This window comes from Oryzias latipes, chromosome 8, assembly GCF_002234675.1.
Source record: "Oryzias latipes chromosome 8, ASM223467v1".
In the NCBI taxonomy this organism is placed as follows: domain Eukaryota; kingdom Metazoa; phylum Chordata; class Actinopteri; order Beloniformes; family Adrianichthyidae; genus Oryzias; species Oryzias latipes.
Genome location: NC_019866.2, coordinates 8,460,389 through 8,479,522, shown reverse-complemented (window position 1 = coordinate 8,479,522; position 19,134 = coordinate 8,460,389). Strand labels below are relative to the sequence as shown.

General features: G+C 40.3%; 2 protein-coding genes across 2 annotated transcripts; one reads left to right on the top strand and one right to left on the bottom strand.

Annotated features, from left to right (window-relative positions):
• Positions 1 to 1,119: 1,119 nt before the first annotated feature.
• On the bottom strand, positions 1,120 to 11,019 carry icam5 (intercellular adhesion molecule 5). The gene is made up of 18 exons (XM_004071611.4): positions 10,799 to 11,019; positions 9,881 to 10,364; positions 9,663 to 9,800; positions 9,386 to 9,593; positions 8,479 to 8,672; positions 6,682 to 6,952; positions 6,416 to 6,599; positions 5,837 to 5,882; positions 5,673 to 5,784; positions 4,636 to 4,911; positions 4,226 to 4,540; positions 3,438 to 3,698; positions 3,101 to 3,349; positions 2,679 to 2,996; positions 2,364 to 2,603; positions 2,049 to 2,276; positions 1,701 to 1,964; positions 1,120 to 1,596 (listed from the first exon to the last, which is right to left on the bottom strand). Exons 2-18 carry the CDS (start codon positions 10,346 to 10,348, stop codon positions 1,400 to 1,402), a joined length of 3,969 nt encoding a protein of 1,322 aa, XP_004071659.2. The 5' UTR covers positions 10,349 to 10,364; positions 10,799 to 11,019; the 3' UTR covers positions 1,120 to 1,399.
• A 974-nt stretch (positions 11,020 to 11,993) lies between these two features.
• LOC101161487 (suppressor of SWI4 1 homolog) lies at positions 11,994 to 19,134 on the top strand. The gene is made up of 13 exons (XM_023957934.1): positions 11,994 to 12,201; positions 12,423 to 12,593; positions 12,713 to 12,814; positions 12,887 to 12,937; positions 13,119 to 13,289; positions 13,492 to 13,568; positions 13,784 to 13,891; positions 14,875 to 14,998; positions 15,067 to 15,145; positions 15,330 to 15,459; positions 15,530 to 15,687; positions 15,764 to 16,131; positions 17,833 to 19,134. Exons 1-13 carry the CDS (start codon positions 12,187 to 12,189, stop codon positions 18,760 to 18,762), a joined length of 2,484 nt encoding a protein of 827 aa, XP_023813702.1. The 5' UTR covers positions 11,994 to 12,186; the 3' UTR covers positions 18,763 to 19,134.

Sequence of the window (19,134 nt, the reverse complement as noted above, 5' to 3'; positions counted from 1 at the left end):
AAAGTGACACTTCCAGTCACAGCATCTGATCTCAGTGACTCTGGTATCAACGTTAAATAATATCTGGTTTGTTTGGTGAAGGAAAGCTTAATGAGATTTATATTTATGTATTTACAGCTTTATTCTAAATACGTAGGCATCAATTGTTGTCTTCACATGCACAATCAGTGCCCAACTGCATGCAATGGTGAATTGGACACTTTTGAAGATAAAGCTGTTAAAAAATGATATTTTTTACTCATTTTATATCCATAAAAATAGGATATTGCGTATTTAATTTTAACACTGTAAAGCAATGACACAGGATTAATTAAATCATTTTATGAAAAAAGGAAAAACCTTTTGGTTTGGCTTTGATTGTTCAGCATGTCCACAGCCAGCTGAGGAAGATGAAGTTCCTCATGACCACCATATCAACCTACAGTCAGCAGACAGTCTGACTTATCTTGAATTTTGTACAATACTTTCTGTACTATCCAGATAAAGTGTAAAACAAAAATTATTCCAAACAACTTCAGATTTGGATACCTCTTCACAAGTAGCATCCAGGCTTTAACTGTCTATCAACGCTCATATTTGCTCAGAAATGCTGAGTCTTCTTTCAGTTCCCCAATGACGCACGACGGGTCTTGGAAAAATGAGTTTCACTTTATCTTTGCAGAGCTGAAACTGATTTATTGAGTTGATCAGTACCAGGTTTGTAGTATATGTTTGATTAGAAATTCAGATGTATAAAGAGAACGATCATCTCAGCGCGGTTGCATTGACACGGTTGCATTGACACCTCAAATTTGCCTTATTTCTTTCCACAACAATTTAATCAGGCTTTGTGAACAAGTAATATCGGTTACGTCCAAACAACTCTCAGTTTCCTTTTTTGAGTACAGTTTTTACATTTTAATGTGCAAACTATTACGTCATAACCGTAAGAGTTTGTCACAATTTCCTAGCATATTAGTTGCTTGAGAAACTGAGTAATGGACCAGCCCCCTTTAAAAGTAACCGTCTCCAAAGCTAAATTCAATATTTTCCATCATTTATTAAGTTGTCACAAAATCACTTGATTTTTGTTCTAACATCAAAATAAATGAGAGAAGTCAACAAAAACTGGAAAATCTATTCCCCTTTCTCCATCTTGTAAAGAGGTGGTATTTATTGTCACATGAATAATAATATACAATAACATGAATACTTTTACAAAAAAAACATACATTTCTTTAAATTGAGTTACTGAACTAATTGCTCTTAAAGGATATATGTTGTAACAACAAAAAAGTATGAAACTTGAAATTTTCTATGATATACAGTAAAAATGTAACTTGAAAACACAAAACACGTGTGGGTCAACACAACACAAGTTTGTTGATTTTACTGAGGTAACAGCATTGTGCTTCCGTACCTAAGGATTCGCTGCAGCAGTTATATTAATCATGGGGATCTGTGAGGGCTCCTGGTTTTTAACAACATTATATTTGCCACGTTTTCTCTTCTTGTAAAAAAACAAAACAACCAAAAAGACGAGGAGGAGGGTGAGGAAGATGCTACAGATGATGATCCACAAAACAGAGCCAGAGAGAGGCCCATCACTGGTTTTCCCTGTAAGATAAACCAAATAACCTACATAAAAATTGTGTTTTTCATCTGTAATCCACTTTGTAACCAACCGAAGTGTTTCCCCCTCAAGCAATCCCCATACATACCCATCTCAATCAGTAAAACAGATCTTGTCACCCTTCCAAGTTTATTTGAGGCAACACAGATGTAATGGCCAGCATTGGTAGACGTGGCTCTTGTGATGGTCATGATCTTGTGGCGCCCCACAGTGGCCATATGCAGATTCTCAGCAGAAGTGAAGTTCCAGTGGGTCTCTGGTTCAGGGTTGCCTTCAGCACTGCAGTCCAAAGTCATGTTTTGACCGGGGATTATCTCCTCGCTTGTGTTTCCCTGGTTGAATTCAGGTGGATCTATGGATGGAAGAAATGATGTTCCATTTAGCTCTAGTATATTAATTTTTGCACAGCTGTAATTGTGTGAAAGGGTAAACATACACAAAATCTCCAGATAAAACGTGTGTTGGGCTGTTCCGTGCTTGTTGGTTGCTTTGAGGGTGTAATTTCCACTGTGTTCCTTTGTCAAGTGCCGAGTGGAAAATACCTCTGCTCCATTTTTGAGCCAGGTAATTGTGGGTGGAGGTGATCCTTCTGGCTCACATGGAGTCTTTAGCTCACCGTTCATTTTAGCCTCGTAACGTGTTTTACAGTTAAAACTGGGGGGATCTGTAAGCAATCAAATTTAGATTATAAAAACATGTAATGTCAGGGTTTGAGTATTTTCTGTTGGAGAATGATGCACAGTTTACTCACATTCAACAGTGATATCAACAAAAATGGAATAGTTGCCAATACTGTTAGAAACACTTGCTCTATACAGTCCTGAGTCAGTTCTGGTGAGCATTTTATTCAGATCAGTCGGTTTTTGACTTGGATGGTACCATTTGACAGAGGGGGGAGGATACCCGTCAGTTTCACACTGAAGCTGGCTAATCCGGAAAGTGTTTTCTACAACGGTATGTCTGTCAGGGCAACGTTTGAAAGATGGCTTGTCTGCAAAAGAAAGACATAAAGAAATTAGTTTTGGGTTGGTTTTGAGAAACTTGAGACATAATCTGTCACTCTTACAGTGCACAAGGACGGTGTACGGAGCAGAGGATGTACGAGGGGAGAGCTCTGGACCCAACTGCAGTTCTGCTTCACACCGAAAAGTAGATCCATTGTCACCTCTCTCAAGCGGGAAAGTCCAAAAGGAAGTCTCATTTTGTGGTTTCAGAAGACTGCTGTTTTTTGGATCTGTGTGCAAACATTCATCTCCTCTGTACCACTTTACACGAAGCTTGTTCACAGGAGCCACACTCTGGATGTTGCACCTCAGCTGGTACTCTTTGCCCTCTATCATTGGACCGGGATCCACTGCAGTGACTGAAACAGAATCTGGAGTCTCTGCAGATCAACCACAGAAAACAACAGAGGTTCTAGCTCATCTCTGAACTTTTTACCATGTGACAGCAACCAAAAGATTTGTAGGAAGTCTCACTTATACGTACTATAAACTGTGATGACTGGTTCCCAAGTGCATTGAAATCCATTTGTGGATACTGCAAAGCAAATTGGCTTTAAAATCCAGCTCTCCACTTTTTTAATGGTCAAAGTTGAAGTAGAAGGGTTAATTTCCTCGTGGCTTCCGTAATCTGTTTCCCAGCTCACGAGAATCAATTCGGGGTCATCCACGCTGCAGTTGAGAACAACCGAATCTCCATATCTCACCACCATTTCAGGGGGTGTTATCCTTAAAGCTACAAGTCACAAGCACATACAAGAAATCAGCACTTCTATCTTTGGTAATGGGACAAAATATCTACCTGAGGAATCAACCCAAGAGACCTTTTTTCAGTGTGTCACAGGTGGCTTCTGGAGGATGTGCTTTTGTGGTATCACCCACACAGAGGGTGTAATTCAGTGTGGCACTTTCATCATCTTCAGTGGCTGAGCAGTTGATTCCTGTGAAATTTTCTGGTTTAGGCATGTTGAGTCGATGGGATACCGTGTTCGCCTCGACGAATTCAGGAGGGGGCGTCGTCTCAGCCTCAGAGGTCAAGTTAAAGCTCCCATGAGCAGTGGTGACATCCCTGGCAGTAGGAACTTCTTTAAAGAAAAAAAAAATGTTTAAAAATGGCTATTTTAGAATTGCTTTTCTTTTTAAAGACCCATTCCTATAAAAATTGTGTTTTTGTGGCATTTTTCTGATGATAGAGGACATTTATCAAGAAAATTAGGCAAAAAAAATGCATTTCGGAGTATTTCTTTTTTCAAATTGTTGTGAATCAGGAGCAAACAAAAAATGCAGTTTGAAAAAGAGCTTATTTGTGATGTAGACAATACACTGGGCAGGTCACAACCTCCTTGCTACAAGCTCTCTGGAACGGGGAGGGGAAGGGGGGGCGGGATTGCTCCGCCACAACTGCCCACAACTCAGCAGAAACAATGTCTAAGAAAACGACACAAGCTTTTTATTTTGGCTAAAATTGGCATAATCATAATTGAAAGACGAATGGGAGTGCTTTTAAAAATAGATCAAAAGATGATTGGAGTGGAACTTTGATTTTTAAAAAAAGTTTAAAATAAAAAATTAAAATATGCACTTCACTTGAAAACCAAAATATTTTTCTTACCGTTTGCTGAAATGTTGATTGTCTGAGAAACAGCAGCAGGAAGGGATCGTGACCTCATGTTCAGCTGAGCTTCACATCTAAACAGAGCAGCATTCTCCTCTCTGCTGATGTTGACTCTCAGCAGTGAGGACTCATTCACTGCTGCTTTGGTTGTTCCAGGGAAAGAGTTTGTTCTGATGAGATGGTCGTTTTTGTACCAGCGGACAGTGAGGTTCTGAACAGGAGCGACATTAAAGATGTCACACTGTAGCTCCCACTGCATCCTTTCCCCCGTGGCATCTTTTCTCTTCACAAAGAGATCAACTCCTGGGCTCTCTGTTTAAAGAAGTTTCATAAAACAATTTATTCCCATAATTTATATAGATATTCTTTCTCATATTTCTTTGCTTGTGTTTGATAACCATACTTACTGTACACAGTTATGTCCACATCCGTGTAGCATTTATGAGTGTCGTTTATATGTACACTACATTTGGCATCAATATTCCAGTCATCCAACTTAATTAGATGACCAACATAATTTTTGTAGGGTTCCTTATCAATTGTTTGGCCTTTTACTGTTAGGAAGATGTCGTTATAGTCAAGGGATTCAGAGGAACAGTTTAAGAAAGCATAACGTCCATATTCTCCGATAATCTCTGGAGGATACAGGAAGATAGGGTTGTAGAGGCAGGAATCCACAGAGCCTGTGGATCACACGACAGCATCAAGAAAACTGCTGCACTCCACTAGAAATATACACAAAATTCACAGGATATTTCATCTTTTTAACTGCTTTTACTGTCATGAAACCTCCAATAAAAAAGACGGTTTTGTCAGTGTACCTAGAAAAGCTAATCAGCTTTTCAGAAGTAGTAAACATCTAATCCAGTGCAATTCCAACAGCACAGAAACAACAAAAATGAATTCACTGTAATAATGTGTGATCCAAAAAGGGTGAAAAATGTCAATAAATGAGAAAAAAAACGAAGTTTTTGGCCTTATTCTGATAGTTCCACCTTAACTTTCTTTTTCTTGGAAGATTATTTGTACATCTTCCACAAAGACCAAAGTTGACTGTCTAAATTATTTTGTTTCTATGTGTTCAAGTGTGTTGATTTTCAAAGTGTTCGCTGTAAAAATGTCCACTCACACTCAGTGAAGAACAGTAGGGAGTTTATTATTTGCTGCAAACTTCATTACACCTACTCCTCCCAATGAAAACCACAAAATGTCACAAACATGTCACTCATTTCACAGTTATTCTTCAAATTGCAGACTGAGCTAACTCGTGGAAAAACTTTACTAAAATAAAACCGAAAGTAAAAGATCTATCCTGCTGCTAACTGTTCACACAGTCCTGCAATTGTATTTCTAAAAAAGTAATCAGGCAACATATTATCTCAGAAACCATTTAACCTCTACAAGTAGGAACTGTATCAAGGTCTTGCACCAATGATTTACTCACCACAGAATAGGATCGTGAGTGTGAGGATGACCAACATCCTCAGAGGCAGCGTGGTACTGCTGCCTCCAGAACCAAGGAGGCGCATGAGGAAGGGCAGGTGTCTTCCAGGATGCTACACCGAAAGTCCACTTTTAGAACGTGACCTAGATCGGCATTTAGCTGACGCTTAGCCCCAGAGAGGATGACTTGCTGCCAACAACTTTGTGCAAGCTAAAAATGTAAGTGAGCCTTTAGTGAAAATGTACCGCCCTGATGAACAGGAAACAGGAAACTGTGGGGAAACTGTCGATGATCTCGCTCTCCACCCAAATGTTGCAGCAACCTGTATCGAATCATCACAAAGCTGTTGTGTTGATATGGTTTTATTGAAAAAGATATTGCAGGATATCAAACTTGGCTTTCAATATTACATCTTTGCCATCATCCAGTCATCGTCAGTTTCAGAAATCAGATTCATATCAAGTCCCTAGGTGTGTGTTTGTGTGTGTGTCAGAGTGATTGTGTGGCCCTGTGACATACTGGCAACCTGTCCTGTGTGTACCCCGCCTTCGCCCAACAGTAGCCGGAAAGGCTCCAGTGACCCACGAAAGAGATACAGCTGGATAGGAAAATGGATGGATTCATATCAAAGTCTTTCATTTACTGTTTTTATTTATGCATCTAATAAAAACTTTTATTTGTTTCCCCCTACATTTGCCTTTGTCATTCACATCAGTGTTTCCTTCTCACGTCCATAATGCCACTATGTGGGCTTAATCATCATGGAAACTTTTTTCAGGGAGTACGACCCTCCGTGGAACTCGGCCCAGTAGACTCCATCCTGGTAGCGGCTTTGATAGTGGCCCCCCCGATACCACATACCATTCAGGTTTGAGTGGGCGCACATATGGTACCACCAGCCGCCTTTATGGTATTGAGCGCAGTTGCCTTGCGACACAAGAAAACAAAAGACACAGTTATTAAGAGGATATTTTCCCCGGTGATGTGGATCTGTGGCGCAGCAGCAGACCTCTATAGCTGTCCTTGTCCTTGTCCAGAGTGGTGAAGGCCTTGTTGTTGTGCCATGACAGGGAGTCCCCAGCATTTCCCTGGTACTGTCCAAGCCGCAGGCGGTACCAGTCGCTCTCTGGTTCCACATAAAAGCTGTCATACTCTGCAAACACCTGCTGACCCCGCCAGTCCTCCAGGACCACTCGCAGCTTGTACTGGGCCTGTTTGGTCAACCAGTAGAGGTGTTCCAAGCCCAGCCAGTATTCTCCATCCAGGTTACCAAAACCTTGCTGCAGCAAAAAAAAAAAAAAATTGCACTAAATTGGATACATTGTTAAAGTGTCTTAATTCGATCTAGCCCTGTAGAACCCTAGAAAAAAATGTCTGGGCTTTTAAAGTTAATTTGCTGTTTGTTTATTTTAGGTAGCAGCAATTAACAGTGCCCGAAAAATAAAATGGGTACATATAAATTAAAATGAAAAAGAAATAAATGAGTTTAAAAATGTGTAAATGTGTAAATGTGTAAAAAATAAAAAAAATAAAAAAAACAGTGGCTAGATTTAACCTTGTGGGTTCTCCAGGGACCTGTCCAAGGTGTACCTCACCTTCACCCAAAGGTAAGTGGGACAGGCTCCAGCAACCCCTGACCCCAGAAGGGATATAAGGGATATAACGGTTAAGAGGATGGATGGATGGATGGATGGATGGATGGGTGGGTTCTGGTGCACATGCTCTTCTTATAAAGTTATCCAAAAGAATATGAATGTGGAGATTGTGCATCACCTTAAGGAAAAGCATCATTTTGCCTCAAAAGAAAATCTATTAAAGCTCTAAAATTGACTGACTTTTTGCAGTGATTCTTCCAAGAACATTGAGAATTAATAATTAGAACAATCTGAGAGTAAACCCAATCAGCATTCCCATGGCATTGCTACAGTCAGAGAAAATGTGATTACAACTTATTCGAATTGAGTTTTTGATCTTTTAATTTGGCTTTTTTTTTCCTTTATAACATTTTAATTTTGAACTTCTGGGAGTTCTTTAAATAAGGGTTAATGGCCGACGAAGTGTGCGGTTACTACTTTTTAACGCACGCCGTAGAAGCCTGAACGGTTGCTTCCGCGAAGTGCGTTAAAAAGTAGTAACCGCACACTTCGAAGGCCATTAACCCGCTCATACCATGGTCACTCACAAAAGCAATACATATTAACCAGGTTTTAGTCCTTAATTCTTGTTTTTTTGTTCGATTTGGATCACTTTTCCCATAAACAGCGTACTATATGTTACGTGATGCGGCGCGATGCGCCGCATCACGTAACATATAGTCCGCGTCGCGCAGCACCACCGCTGCAGTTAAGATTCGGCGATATATATATGCTGATCGTCCCGATGAGTTGAATAAAGCATCAATTCAGAGGGAAAGTTAATCGCTTACCGCTTGTTTTTGCCCCGATGATGAAGCAAAAGGTTGTTTTACAGAAGCCGGCGCAGTGATACAAATCATTTAAGCTAGCCGACCGGAACTTCTTTTTTCACCGTGCGGTTATCAGGTTTTAACGCATACACAGCAGCCAATCAGAATCGAGTATTCAACCGGACCATGGTATAACATTATTTAACCCTCCTCTGCCTCTGCACATTACACTCCTTGTGAGACTTACCATCTTATATTCTTTCAAAACAAATCCTTTGATTCTTTATACATGTCTAAATGCTTGGACTTTTGTTCAAACTACTTACTTGTAAATCCAGTGACAGACTTTTGTAAGTTTATGAAATTAAAAGAAATAAGAGAAAAAGAAAAGAAAGGCATCACTTTGTACTGCTCCCAGTTCCTGTAGAAGTAGACAGAACCATCCTGTCTCCTCTGAATGACAGTCCAACCTCCTTGACTGTGACTTTGCTCACACCAGGCCTGCAGGAGTCGGTTGGTGCTCTGCAGGCGGAGCAGGTAGATCCCACTGGTTGTCTCACCAGAGTTCAGAACATGCTGGCAGTCCTGCCACGGCCCTGAGGCAGCAGAATGAACAACTTAACTTTCATTTTTGTGATATTCTGAAAGCACATTACTTTTACTGAACGCTACAAAGAACTTGAATTAGTAGCAGCAGAGTCGATTAAATAAAACTACTGCATGCAGATCTGCAAATGAATTCCAGAGTCTGGAGGATCACAGATAAACCACATGTTTATCTGTTTGGAGCTGAGGAATTCCTTCTCCAGCACATGCTCAGCATCACAGTGATAAGGCAGACTAAGGTGGGCTGGGACAAAATGTACACAGAGAAGAAAGTGGTCTAGAGCGACTGCACAAGCCTTTTCACACAGCCTACATGGGGAAATCTGCCTTTCTTCAAAATGTTGCAAATGTCTGAATCAGCATGCCCACCTTGGATTTCTTTAACCTTTGACTTTCACTTCCTTAATTATGTGACATGGCATGTCTGGCTGTAACATTCGACATTTAACATTTAACATTTAACATAAGGGTTAAATTACAAAGATCCTGCAAAATGAGGTTTGCAGAGATGTTCATGAGGAATGTAATGCTCTGATAGCAGCTGCAAGCTGTTCGTGACTTTGTTTATGTTCTTCTGGAGAGATGAATCTTAAGCCAGCAGGTCAATGACTCCTTGAGCATCTGCTGTTTCTCTGAGCTGCTAAGTATCTTTGACAGATTGATACACAACTACACAATGCAAGTGAAACTCAGACAGACATACCAGGAGATTTTGTGACCGGGAAGCTGATAAAAGGCAGGTCGGTGGGTGGGTTGGAGTTGGTGATGAGTGGGGGACGAACTCCCTCTCGTTTAACGGGTTGGAGTTGGGGGGCACTTTGATCCCTTTGAGCATTGTTGGTCATTTCATCGGCTTCAGAGCTGTAATTATGATGCACGCTCGACTGGCTCTTCTCTGGTTCACTTTTTGGCTGCAACCAAAACAATGTCGTGGTTACATTTTATCAATAAGGTCGCAAAACATCTGCATTTTTTTCTACCAAAGACGGCTGGCTGGAGTCCCGGCACTGACAATGCTTCTCCAGACGGGTGATCAACTGGTTCTGAGAGCTCATCATGGAGGCTAAGGTTCCATATTTCTTCTCCAATTCTCTGTGGTTATTGGATATGTCCAGGGCCTAAAATGTCCACCACCCACAGTAACATGGAGATGAGTCTTATTGAGAGGTTGAAGCTGTGTTTTGAGGTCTCTGCTCACCTGGGTTGTGGCGTTCAGCAGCAGGCCCTCCATCCTTTGCTGCTCCAAAGCCAGGTCCTTTTTCAGGATGACTTCATTGAGCAGCTGTGCATAAAGCTGAGCAATGCGAGAGTTCATGTGGTTGCTCTGTCTGCGCAGGTTTCTCACCTCCACAGCGAGAGAGCCTTCTTGCTCCAGTTGGCGCTGGAGCATCTCCAGCTGCTCCTGCTGTCGTCGGAGCTCCATCTGCAGCAGGGCCAACTCTGAGCGGTTGGTCACACCTGACTGTGTGTTCACGCACAAAGCCCCTGTCAGTTTCTGCTGCGGAACAATGAAGGTGTACGAGCAACGGCTGCCTGCTTTTGTCTCTGAGGAGCGAGGTGAATGTTTGTGTTCGCCTTTGGCCCCTTCCTTCTGTCCTCCAGCTCCTGGTGTGCTCACACAAAGTGTGAGAAACAGAGTCAGACTTATAGTTATTGATGTGTCCATGAATCTGTTGAAGAGTCTGTTTGTGGAAGACAGAATAACAATTAGAAACACAGCGACAGTAACACAAAACTGCACTTTTCTGTAGGTTTTCAGTCCTACGACTTCAATTTTGCATTTGGTGAAAATGGTGGTAAATGGAGTTTAACGGAACCCAGATGTTTGCAAAAGAACCAGACAGGAGCTTAGCATGTAAACAATGAGGGGACAACAGTCAACCGAAACCAGACGGAACCAACACAGTGCACCTTTACAATCACCAGTGACCCACAATAATGTCTTCAGCAATGCAAACAGGTTATTACTGACATAATGACCTATATAATAAAAAAAAGAAACATCACTGCGCTTTTGGCATGTGCAGACAAATCACCTTTTTCTATCCAATGTGTCCTGTATCAGTTAACTCCTGCTACAAATGTCTAAAATCAACCACCAATAGTTGAGACTTACTTTATGACGTACTGTGAGAGATGAAACTTGTTTCTTTGCTTAAGTTAAAAAAAATGCAAATCCTTAAATGATATTGTCAGAGGTTTAAGAAATGCTTATTCCTAATCGAAAGCTTTAACTCTGAAGGCAGAGATTTGGGGAAAAATAAGAAGCTTTCAGGTTTCACAGGAGCTGAGTTTGCTCTTCAGAAGTCCAGTTTCTGTCTCAAGTTCCACAAGGAAAGAGGCAACTAATTACAAACTATCCCCTTGACGCCGCCTCCCTGGGCTTGTTTAACTTAGGGCTCCATGTAGGAATCTTGCTGTCTCCTCCCTGTGCCACCCCACTGCAGCACAAAAGGGCTCTGACACACAAATATCGAGGGCTGTCCGGTCACCATAGACTACATGTGAAAGATGCAACATTGGTAGTATTTGATTTGAGTTCTTTTTTGCACTCAAATGTGGACTTGACAGGTTTTTTTAACCCCACTTTGGAGCATTATAACCTCTCAGATCTGAGCTCTTGTTTGCTTTACCTTTTTCATTTCTCTTTGACAGGGTCTCAGTAAAGCTGAATTCACTGGTGTGGAAACATAACCCAAAATGTGATGTCCACGCATTTGGATATCCTCTTGAGATATCCAGATCAAGTACAGCATACAGTAAATGTTACAGCGAAGAGATTCTAAACCCGATTTTTTTTATAAAATTAATAAAGAAGAACCAAAAAAAGAACCAACTTTCAACGTTTACTCTTTAAATATATCATTCACTTAATCTTTCTCTGGATGAGTGTTGCTGCATTGCTGCCATGTGAGACAGCATTAACCTTAAAAGCAGTTTTTTAATCAATAAACGTTTTGGAAAACATTTTCTGATGTGATTCCTGTGGATTTTGTACTGCATGCTGTAGCCTGGAAAGTGTGATAAAAGCTTAACATTTTTTATTCTATTTTTAGTAATTATAGAGCTCTGTTAGAATTATACCACTTCTTCAGATTAAAACAAAGTTTTGACTTTGAACAACAAATATTTTTACTATACGTGAATGAAACTACGTCTCTAAAAAGAAAACTGAAAAAACTCCACCTCCTACAATAAGAGAAATCTCCATTGGCTGTGAATGGAAATATCGAAAAAGTGCTCCCTCTTGTGGTCTAAAGCAACAATTGCTATTCCAACCGAACAGGATAGGAACTACAAAGCGTTGTCCAACACGGAACATTTAGTGTGTGACACGCTGTGAACGAACCATGTGGAGGTCTTAGCGTTTGTGGCGAAGTCGATATTTTACTCTTCGGATGTCCTAAAATGAGGAAAACTGATCACATGGGTTACATAGATTTAATGTATTTGTCGTTATTTTGATTTATTTTAAAATTAAAACCGTCAACGGCGACTTGAATCATGGGTAAATCAAAGGTAAGTTCTCGGCCCTGCGGTTCCAGAAACCTTAAGACGTTTAGCATTTTTTTAACCTAAAAAAATATTTTGCCATACGTAAGTTGTAGCTCCATGTAACACTAACTTAAATGAAGAGAAAATTAGAGTGGAACGTCTATTTACTTTGAGCAAAGTAAGTTGATACTTGAAGTCGTTGTGTGTAAATTCGCATATTTAAACTTTTTTGTGTGTGTGATCAGACTAAGAACCAGAAGAAGGCCCGAGTCGAGGCCGACCATGTGGCCGAGGAAGCCTACTCCACTGTGCCGCACTCGTTCGTCTTCCACCGGGGTCAGGTGGGGAAGAACGTGGGTCAGCTCATCCAGGACATGCGCACTGTGATGCAGCCTTACACCGCGGAGTCTCTGAGGGTCCGTCTGCAAACAGCACAGCTTTGACTGTGATTTTTCATTGATGTGCTAAAGGAACAGAAACAGTGTCCTGGCAACACTTTAATCATTCATCATCATATCCATTTGGTTGGTTTCAGGTTCGGAAGAAGAATGTCCTGAAGGACTTTGTGGCGATGGCGGGCCCTCTGGGAGTAACTCACTTTATGATCTTCAGTAAGACTGACAACAGTGTGAACATGGTGAGACCTGCAACCGAGCAGCCCAACTTCTGGCTGAGTTCATGTCTAACAAAGCGTTTCTTGTTTTTACAGCGACTGGCTCGACTTCCCAAAGGTCCCACGCTGAACTTTCGAGTCCTCAAAGTAAATGTTCCACGTCTATGTTTTAAAAATGAAAGGGTTCAGATGATGATGCTTTTTTTTATTGATTGTTTAGTGATGCTTCTTCAAAGTAAACGCACTGATGAGCCCAAACTACTTAAATTATGGCCACAAAAGCATTTCCTCAGCCGACTTTTAAAGTGTTTTTTTTCTTTTTTTGTAGTATTCTCTTATCAAAGATGTAGTTTCATCTCAGAAGAAGCATCGGATGCACGAGCAGCAGTTCACACATCATCCGCTCATCATCCTCAGTAACTTTGGAGTCGACGGAATGCACATAAAGCTCATGTCCACCATGTTTCAAAACATGTTCCCCTCCATAAATGTCCAAAAGGTGAGTAAAGGGAACGTTTTCTTCTTACTGTCGTGGAAAAACAAACCTGATGAAAGTATAGTCTTCTGAGTTTTCCATGAAGATTTTTGAAAAAAGTAAACGCTTTCTGATTTGTTTGTGAATGCGCTGCTAACGTTGAGGTTCGTCCTAAACTGTTGTGAGACTTTTTTTTTTTTTTTTTTTTTTTTTGGGCTTTTTTTAGGTGAATCTCAACAACATCAAACGCTGTGTGCTTTTTACCTACGACCCGACATCTCAGGAGATTCAGTTTCGACATTAGTAAGATTTCTTCTGTTTTTATTACAAAACCTTATCATTTTAGGAAAGTCACTTCAAACCTAACTGGGCTCAAATGATGACATACTTTGACTTGACTGTTCAGTGATGTTTGTCCAAAGTAAACGCACTTATGAGCCCCATCGCTAAAACAAAAAGTCTTGTGTTTTGCCGTTGGGAGCTCGGTGTTAGAAAGTGAATGTTTTTTCATCCTGCAGCAGCCTGAAGGTGGTTCCTGTGGGAATGAGCCGCGGGGTGAAGAAACTGATGCAGGAGAAATTCCCCAACATGAGCAAGTTTGAGGACATCAGTGAGCTGCTGATCAAGTAAGAGCACCAAGTCTGGGCCTCATGATATTTCAAATGTCAGAACAGACTTGTTAACTTACAACCTACACCAGCAAAACACGGTTCTTTGTTAAGTTAGTGAGATCCAGCTTCACTAAACTGTTTCACATTAAAGCTAAAGCTTTTTTTAAGGAATGTTTCATCACTAAAGTCTCTAAGCCCCGGGCGGACAGTAAACCAGTACCAGTCTGTGGGGCCGTTGGTACCGGGCCACAGAGAAGAACACTCAGCCTACAATTTTTGTGTGTTATTAATAATCTGATTCGGAAGGAAGTTTTATTTTGGAAAACTACTGGATTCTATCCACCACATCCGCCTCCTTCCTGCTCCATGTCAAGTCAGTTACAGATGCTACTTCCTCAAAATGGCTGCACTGACAGCTAAATAGAAACCTCCAAGCTAGTAAAGTGGACATATTTGGAAAGTTTGCTTTTGCAGGAAAGAACCAGTGAGGAAAAAGAAGAGCCTTTGATTTCAAAATAAAAGAGAGCTTCATTTAACAGCCAAGAACCAGGAGTCTTGACTCTAAATATGGAAATATTTTGCGACAATTGTTTTCACACATCGACCCCTCTGTGGCTAATCAAGTGTCTAATGTTACCAGGATGCTGCTAATAAAGTTGGGGCATCCATTTTTATTTTTTTAGAAAATACCAGTTTTAGAGGTCACATTTATTGTTGCACCTGAAAAGTCTAATAACATGACTGAAGTTGGCATTCAATTCAATCGTATTTTTTTAGTTTCCTTTGACAGTTATTGATTAAGGGATATCAAGTTTACAAAATGCAGTTTAAAGCAGCTATTTTACAGATGAAGAAGATAAACTTTACCCTCATACGTTAAGAGAACGCCCACCTAAGCGTCGTACTGGCCAGTCTGTGAAAAGACCGTCTGACATGAATCATTAATCTGACTTTAATATTTTTGCAACAAAACTGAGTAAATGTTGACGTCTTCTCAGGGGAACAAACCTCTCGGAAAGTGAGGCGGAACCAGACGGGGAGGACAACATAACTGAGCTTCCACAGCTGTATTCTGGAAGAGGCAACATCGCGTCCCAAAAGAGCGCGGTCCGCCTGACCGAAGTGCGTAAGCAAACAGGAGTGTCGCTCCAAAACCACTTCGGGTGTTCGCTGACTGTTGTCCTCTGCAGATCGGCCCCCGCATGACCCTTCAGCTCATAAAGATTCAGGAGGGGATGGGCGACGGGAACGTCCTTTACCATTCAACCAGTAAGTGGTCCTCGTTTTACTGAAGCTTGCTGGCGCTCAGGTGTGCGTGATGACAAAAGCAGTATGAAATATGTGATTCATTTCTCAAAAGTAAACGCTTACTGATTCACCTGAGACCGGCTGGTTTAAGACGAAGCTGGCAAAGAAGTTTTTTCAGTTGCAATGTTGTTTACCGTCCTCACAGTCTCCAAAACCGAAGAAGAAATCCAGGAGATCCTGGAGAGGAAGGAGGCTCAGCTTAAAGAGAAGGAGGAGCGGCGGAAGCACCAGGAGCAGAATGTTGCTAAGAAGAAAGAACAACGAGCAGAGCACAAGTACATAAAGCTTTAACATATTTAATTTTTTAAAGCTGGGTTGTGAAACAAAATGTATTTTCTTCTCAAGGAAAAAGAGTCTGGAAGGCATAAAGAAAAAAACATCTGAAGCTGACGAGGACAGCGAGGTGGAGGATCCAGGAATGCAGGACGGTCAGACTGCTGATGTCCAATCTGATGATGATGAGGAGTACTACAGACAGGCTGTGGGGCAGGAACCCGATGAAGGTAGTCACAAGGTCTAAATAATCCCCATCCTGATTGATTTTACCTCTTATCTATTTAACAATGTCTTTTTGTTCAGATATGTTTCCACGGGCCAAGAAAAGGAAGCTGGCTCCTGGGTCATCCTCTAAAGAGTTCAAAGCCCCTAAAAGGAAACGGCCCACAGGACAGCATGGAGACAAACCAGGGAAAGAGCCACAAGGAAAAAGATGGAAGAAGTCCAGAGAGGGAGAAAAGGCATTTGGACAGAAAAGGAAGCCTGCAGGAAAAGCATTTGGCTTCAAGAAACAAGGGGACAGGGAAAATAAATTTGGTGGAAAAAAGAAGTTTGGTGGGAACAAAAATAAGGACAAGTCATTTAAATCAAAGAATCCAAAAGGCTCGTCGGGCTTTAAGAAGAAGGCTGGTGAGAGGAAGCAAGGCTTCAAACAGAGGAAGGGGAAAGGTTGAATTTATCTGGTCAATGCAGACTTTGGGTTGCAGTTCCACCGGGAGGCTGTAGATGGCACTGTTGCACACAGTCTCACTGTCAATGGGGACTTGATGTGTAGTTTTGCAACTTGTGGAATTTAAAACAATAAAAGAGCCACAAGTTGAGAAATGGATACTGCTTTCCGATTTGGTTAATGAACATACAAAAGTAACTTTTTTATTTTTCATCTGTTTTGTGAGTTTCTTTTTTGTCATATTTGTACACATTGTCATGACTAAAGCTAAAAAATATTAAACATACTTCAAAGCTTCAAAGTAAATGTGGAAATAGGTGGTCTTTTTTTGTTTTTTAAAGATTAAATTAGAAAAAAATCACAACCTATTTAAATATGACATTTTCAAAAGGTTTGACTTTTGCTCAGTTTCCATTTTGAGGTTTCACATTTAATGTTTTTCAAGTAGACTTGCAAAAACATGAAGGTACAGCTTTAATTAGATTAATATATTTTTTTGAACATTGTGTTGAACAAGATATTGACTATAAATGTGGCAGCATACCATTCAAATAAAATTTGTCTGTCATAATTTTTAAACTGATTTTAAGGGATTGATCTTCAAAATATGTCATGTAGATATCCTTTTGATATATCAAAATTTAAAACGGACAGAAAAATCTCACGCAGGTGGAAATCAAATTATTTGATTTAAATCATATCTTACTGTTGTTACAGAGTGATCACAGGTGTGTATGAAATTTGTTAAAAAGCAGTTAAGCTTGATTTTAAAAGTTTATTCAACATCTAAGAAGCAAGAAAATTTATTGGTAAAAATCAACTAAACCTCAACTAAGCTACTTGCTCAAATGTAAATCTAAACTAAATGATGGAATCAATACTTTTATTTTCCAAATTAGAGTAAAATATTAGTTTGCAGACAATTTACTGATGGTTCGAACTCAAGTATGGGTAGTTAGTATTCAAAACACCCCAAACAGGAAGTATAAACTGTTATAATATAATAGGCAAAAAAGGCTGACAATTAGAAGCATCTTTTAAAATAGTTGAGCACAAGAGCACCTCAAAAATCAAATTTAAAAAAAACATCTGTAATTTCAAAACTTTCACTGTTCATAATTATTTATAGAACACAGTCAAAAAATGTATTTGGTTAAAACAGGCAATGAAAACACTTCTTTCACCTTTCGCAGTCAAAAAACTCAACAATTGTGGATGGAATTCTAGATTTTAAATTATATTAGATTTAAAACTGAGTCAAGGCTAACGTAATGTATTTATAGCCTTTTTTTGTGCAGATGGCAGAAGTGGTCATGTTCCTCGTCAGATTGTGAAACGCATGTGTCGGTAAGAGGAAATGACACTCAGGCTTTTTTGTGTCACTAGATGCAACACTTGAGATAATCGAGCGATATCTTTAGTCTTAAGTTTCTACACAGGAACTGCTTTCATCGCTCCTTGATAAATACAGTTTGTAGCACATTTTGGGTAAGTTAACATCATTTTTATAGATTTAGTGAAACCTGTTTTGACAAGTTTCTTGATAAGTTTTTGTATCTTTTTTAAAAGATACCTTTTACCTTTTCACAAAATCTCATTTTTTGTGTTCAAATGTGTTCAAGTAAACATCAGGGCAGCTGATCAAACTGTTCACATGCTTTCACAGCCACTGCCCTCCACACAATTGATCAATCACCTGTAGAGAAAGATGGTGAACTTCTCTGATTGCGAGAAGTTTCAGATCGGCGTGCTTCCTGCCATGTATGGAGTGGAGTTTATCGTTGCTCTTGTGGGAAATGCGTTGGCCTTGTTTCTGCTGCTCACCAAGGAAAGAAAGAACTGGCACCCAGGTGTGGTCCTGTCCTGTAATCTGGCCATCAGTGACCTGCTGTATGTCCTAACTCTGCCTCTCCTGATCGTTTATTATTCACTGGAGAAACGCTGGATGTTTGGGAATGCTGTGTGTAAGATGGAGAGGTTTCTTTTTATCCTCAACCTATACGTGAGCGTCTTCTTCATCATGGCCATCAGCGTGAACCGATGTGTGGCCCTCGTTTGGCCTTTCTTTAACCGTTCCTACGTGGAGCCTTTCCACGCCAAACTCGCCAGCGTCATCATATGGACTATCGTCGCAGTCGTCTCCCTACCTGTGCTGAAATTTGCATCTGTTTGCCAGCATGAAGACAACAACAACACTCTGTGTGTGTCTTTCTGTGACCACGTTTCTAATAATGCAAGCTCTCACTTCATCTACAAACTATTCCTGGCCGTGTTTGGCTGCCTTGTGCCCTTTCTGGTGACTTTCACTTCTTACTTTCTGGTGATTCGTGTAGTGTGGAAAAATGTCAACATAACAAAGCAAGAAAAGTACAAGGTTGGCCTGTTAGTTTCATCGGTGATCTTTCTTTATGGCATCTCCTTTGTACCGTATCACTTTGCTCAAGTCTATCATTTGTACCAAAGGTTACACTTTCCTAACCTGTCTGTTTGTTGGGTCTACAACATGTACCAGGTGTCTAAGGGACTGGCAACTCTGAACATGTGCATCCATCCCATCCTCTACATGGCCGTGTTTGACAGTATAAGAGTGGCATGCTGTGGAAAAGATTCAGACGACAGAATGCAGGAATAAGAAGCCCTTTATGTCTTTACAGCTGAACCCTTCTCTCTCTCTCTGGCTTGCAATAGCTTATGATGCTTTTCTATTGTTGAATCTATGTTTTTATACAGTTTTGTGTCCATTGTTTTAATGTCTCTTGTTCTATTACACTTTAGTTGGGTTTTTGATTGACAGGGAAAGTACTGCTTTGGTGGCTTTTGTCAAAAAAAATACTTTCTATCTGACTGGAAGAGTAAATTATAGGTTTTATCTGCAATAACAGTTTATATACACTCTTTAATATTTTTGCCTTCCATATGTTGAACTTTGACACTCACATGTTATGCATCAAATCGTTTTTCTTTTTCTGTTCATACCTGTCTAAAATAAACTGTTTCTGTGTTA

Bases quoted from the DNA above. Each gene is read 5' to 3' on its own strand.
- icam5 (XM_004071611.4), bottom strand. From the start codon at position 10,348: ATGGACACATCAATAACTATAAGTCTGACTCTGTTTCTCACACTTTGT. The intron at 4,912-5,672 runs GTGAGTAAATCA...TGTGATCCACAG, and splicing joins ACTCACGATCCTATTCTGTG to GCTCTGTGGATTCCTGCCTC. The intron at 1,597-1,700 runs GTATGTATGGGG...TTTATCTTACAG, and splicing joins TGTTTTACTGATTGAGATGG to GGAAAACCAGTGATGGGCCT.
- LOC101161487 (XM_023957934.1), top strand. The intron at 13,290-13,491 runs GTGAGTAAAGGG...GGCTTTTTTTAG, and splicing joins CCTCCATAAATGTCCAAAAG to GTGAATCTCAACAACATCAA. The intron at 15,688-15,763 runs GTAGTCACAAGG...CTTTTTGTTCAG, and splicing joins GGGGCAGGAACCCGATGAAG to ATATGTTTCCACGGGCCAAG.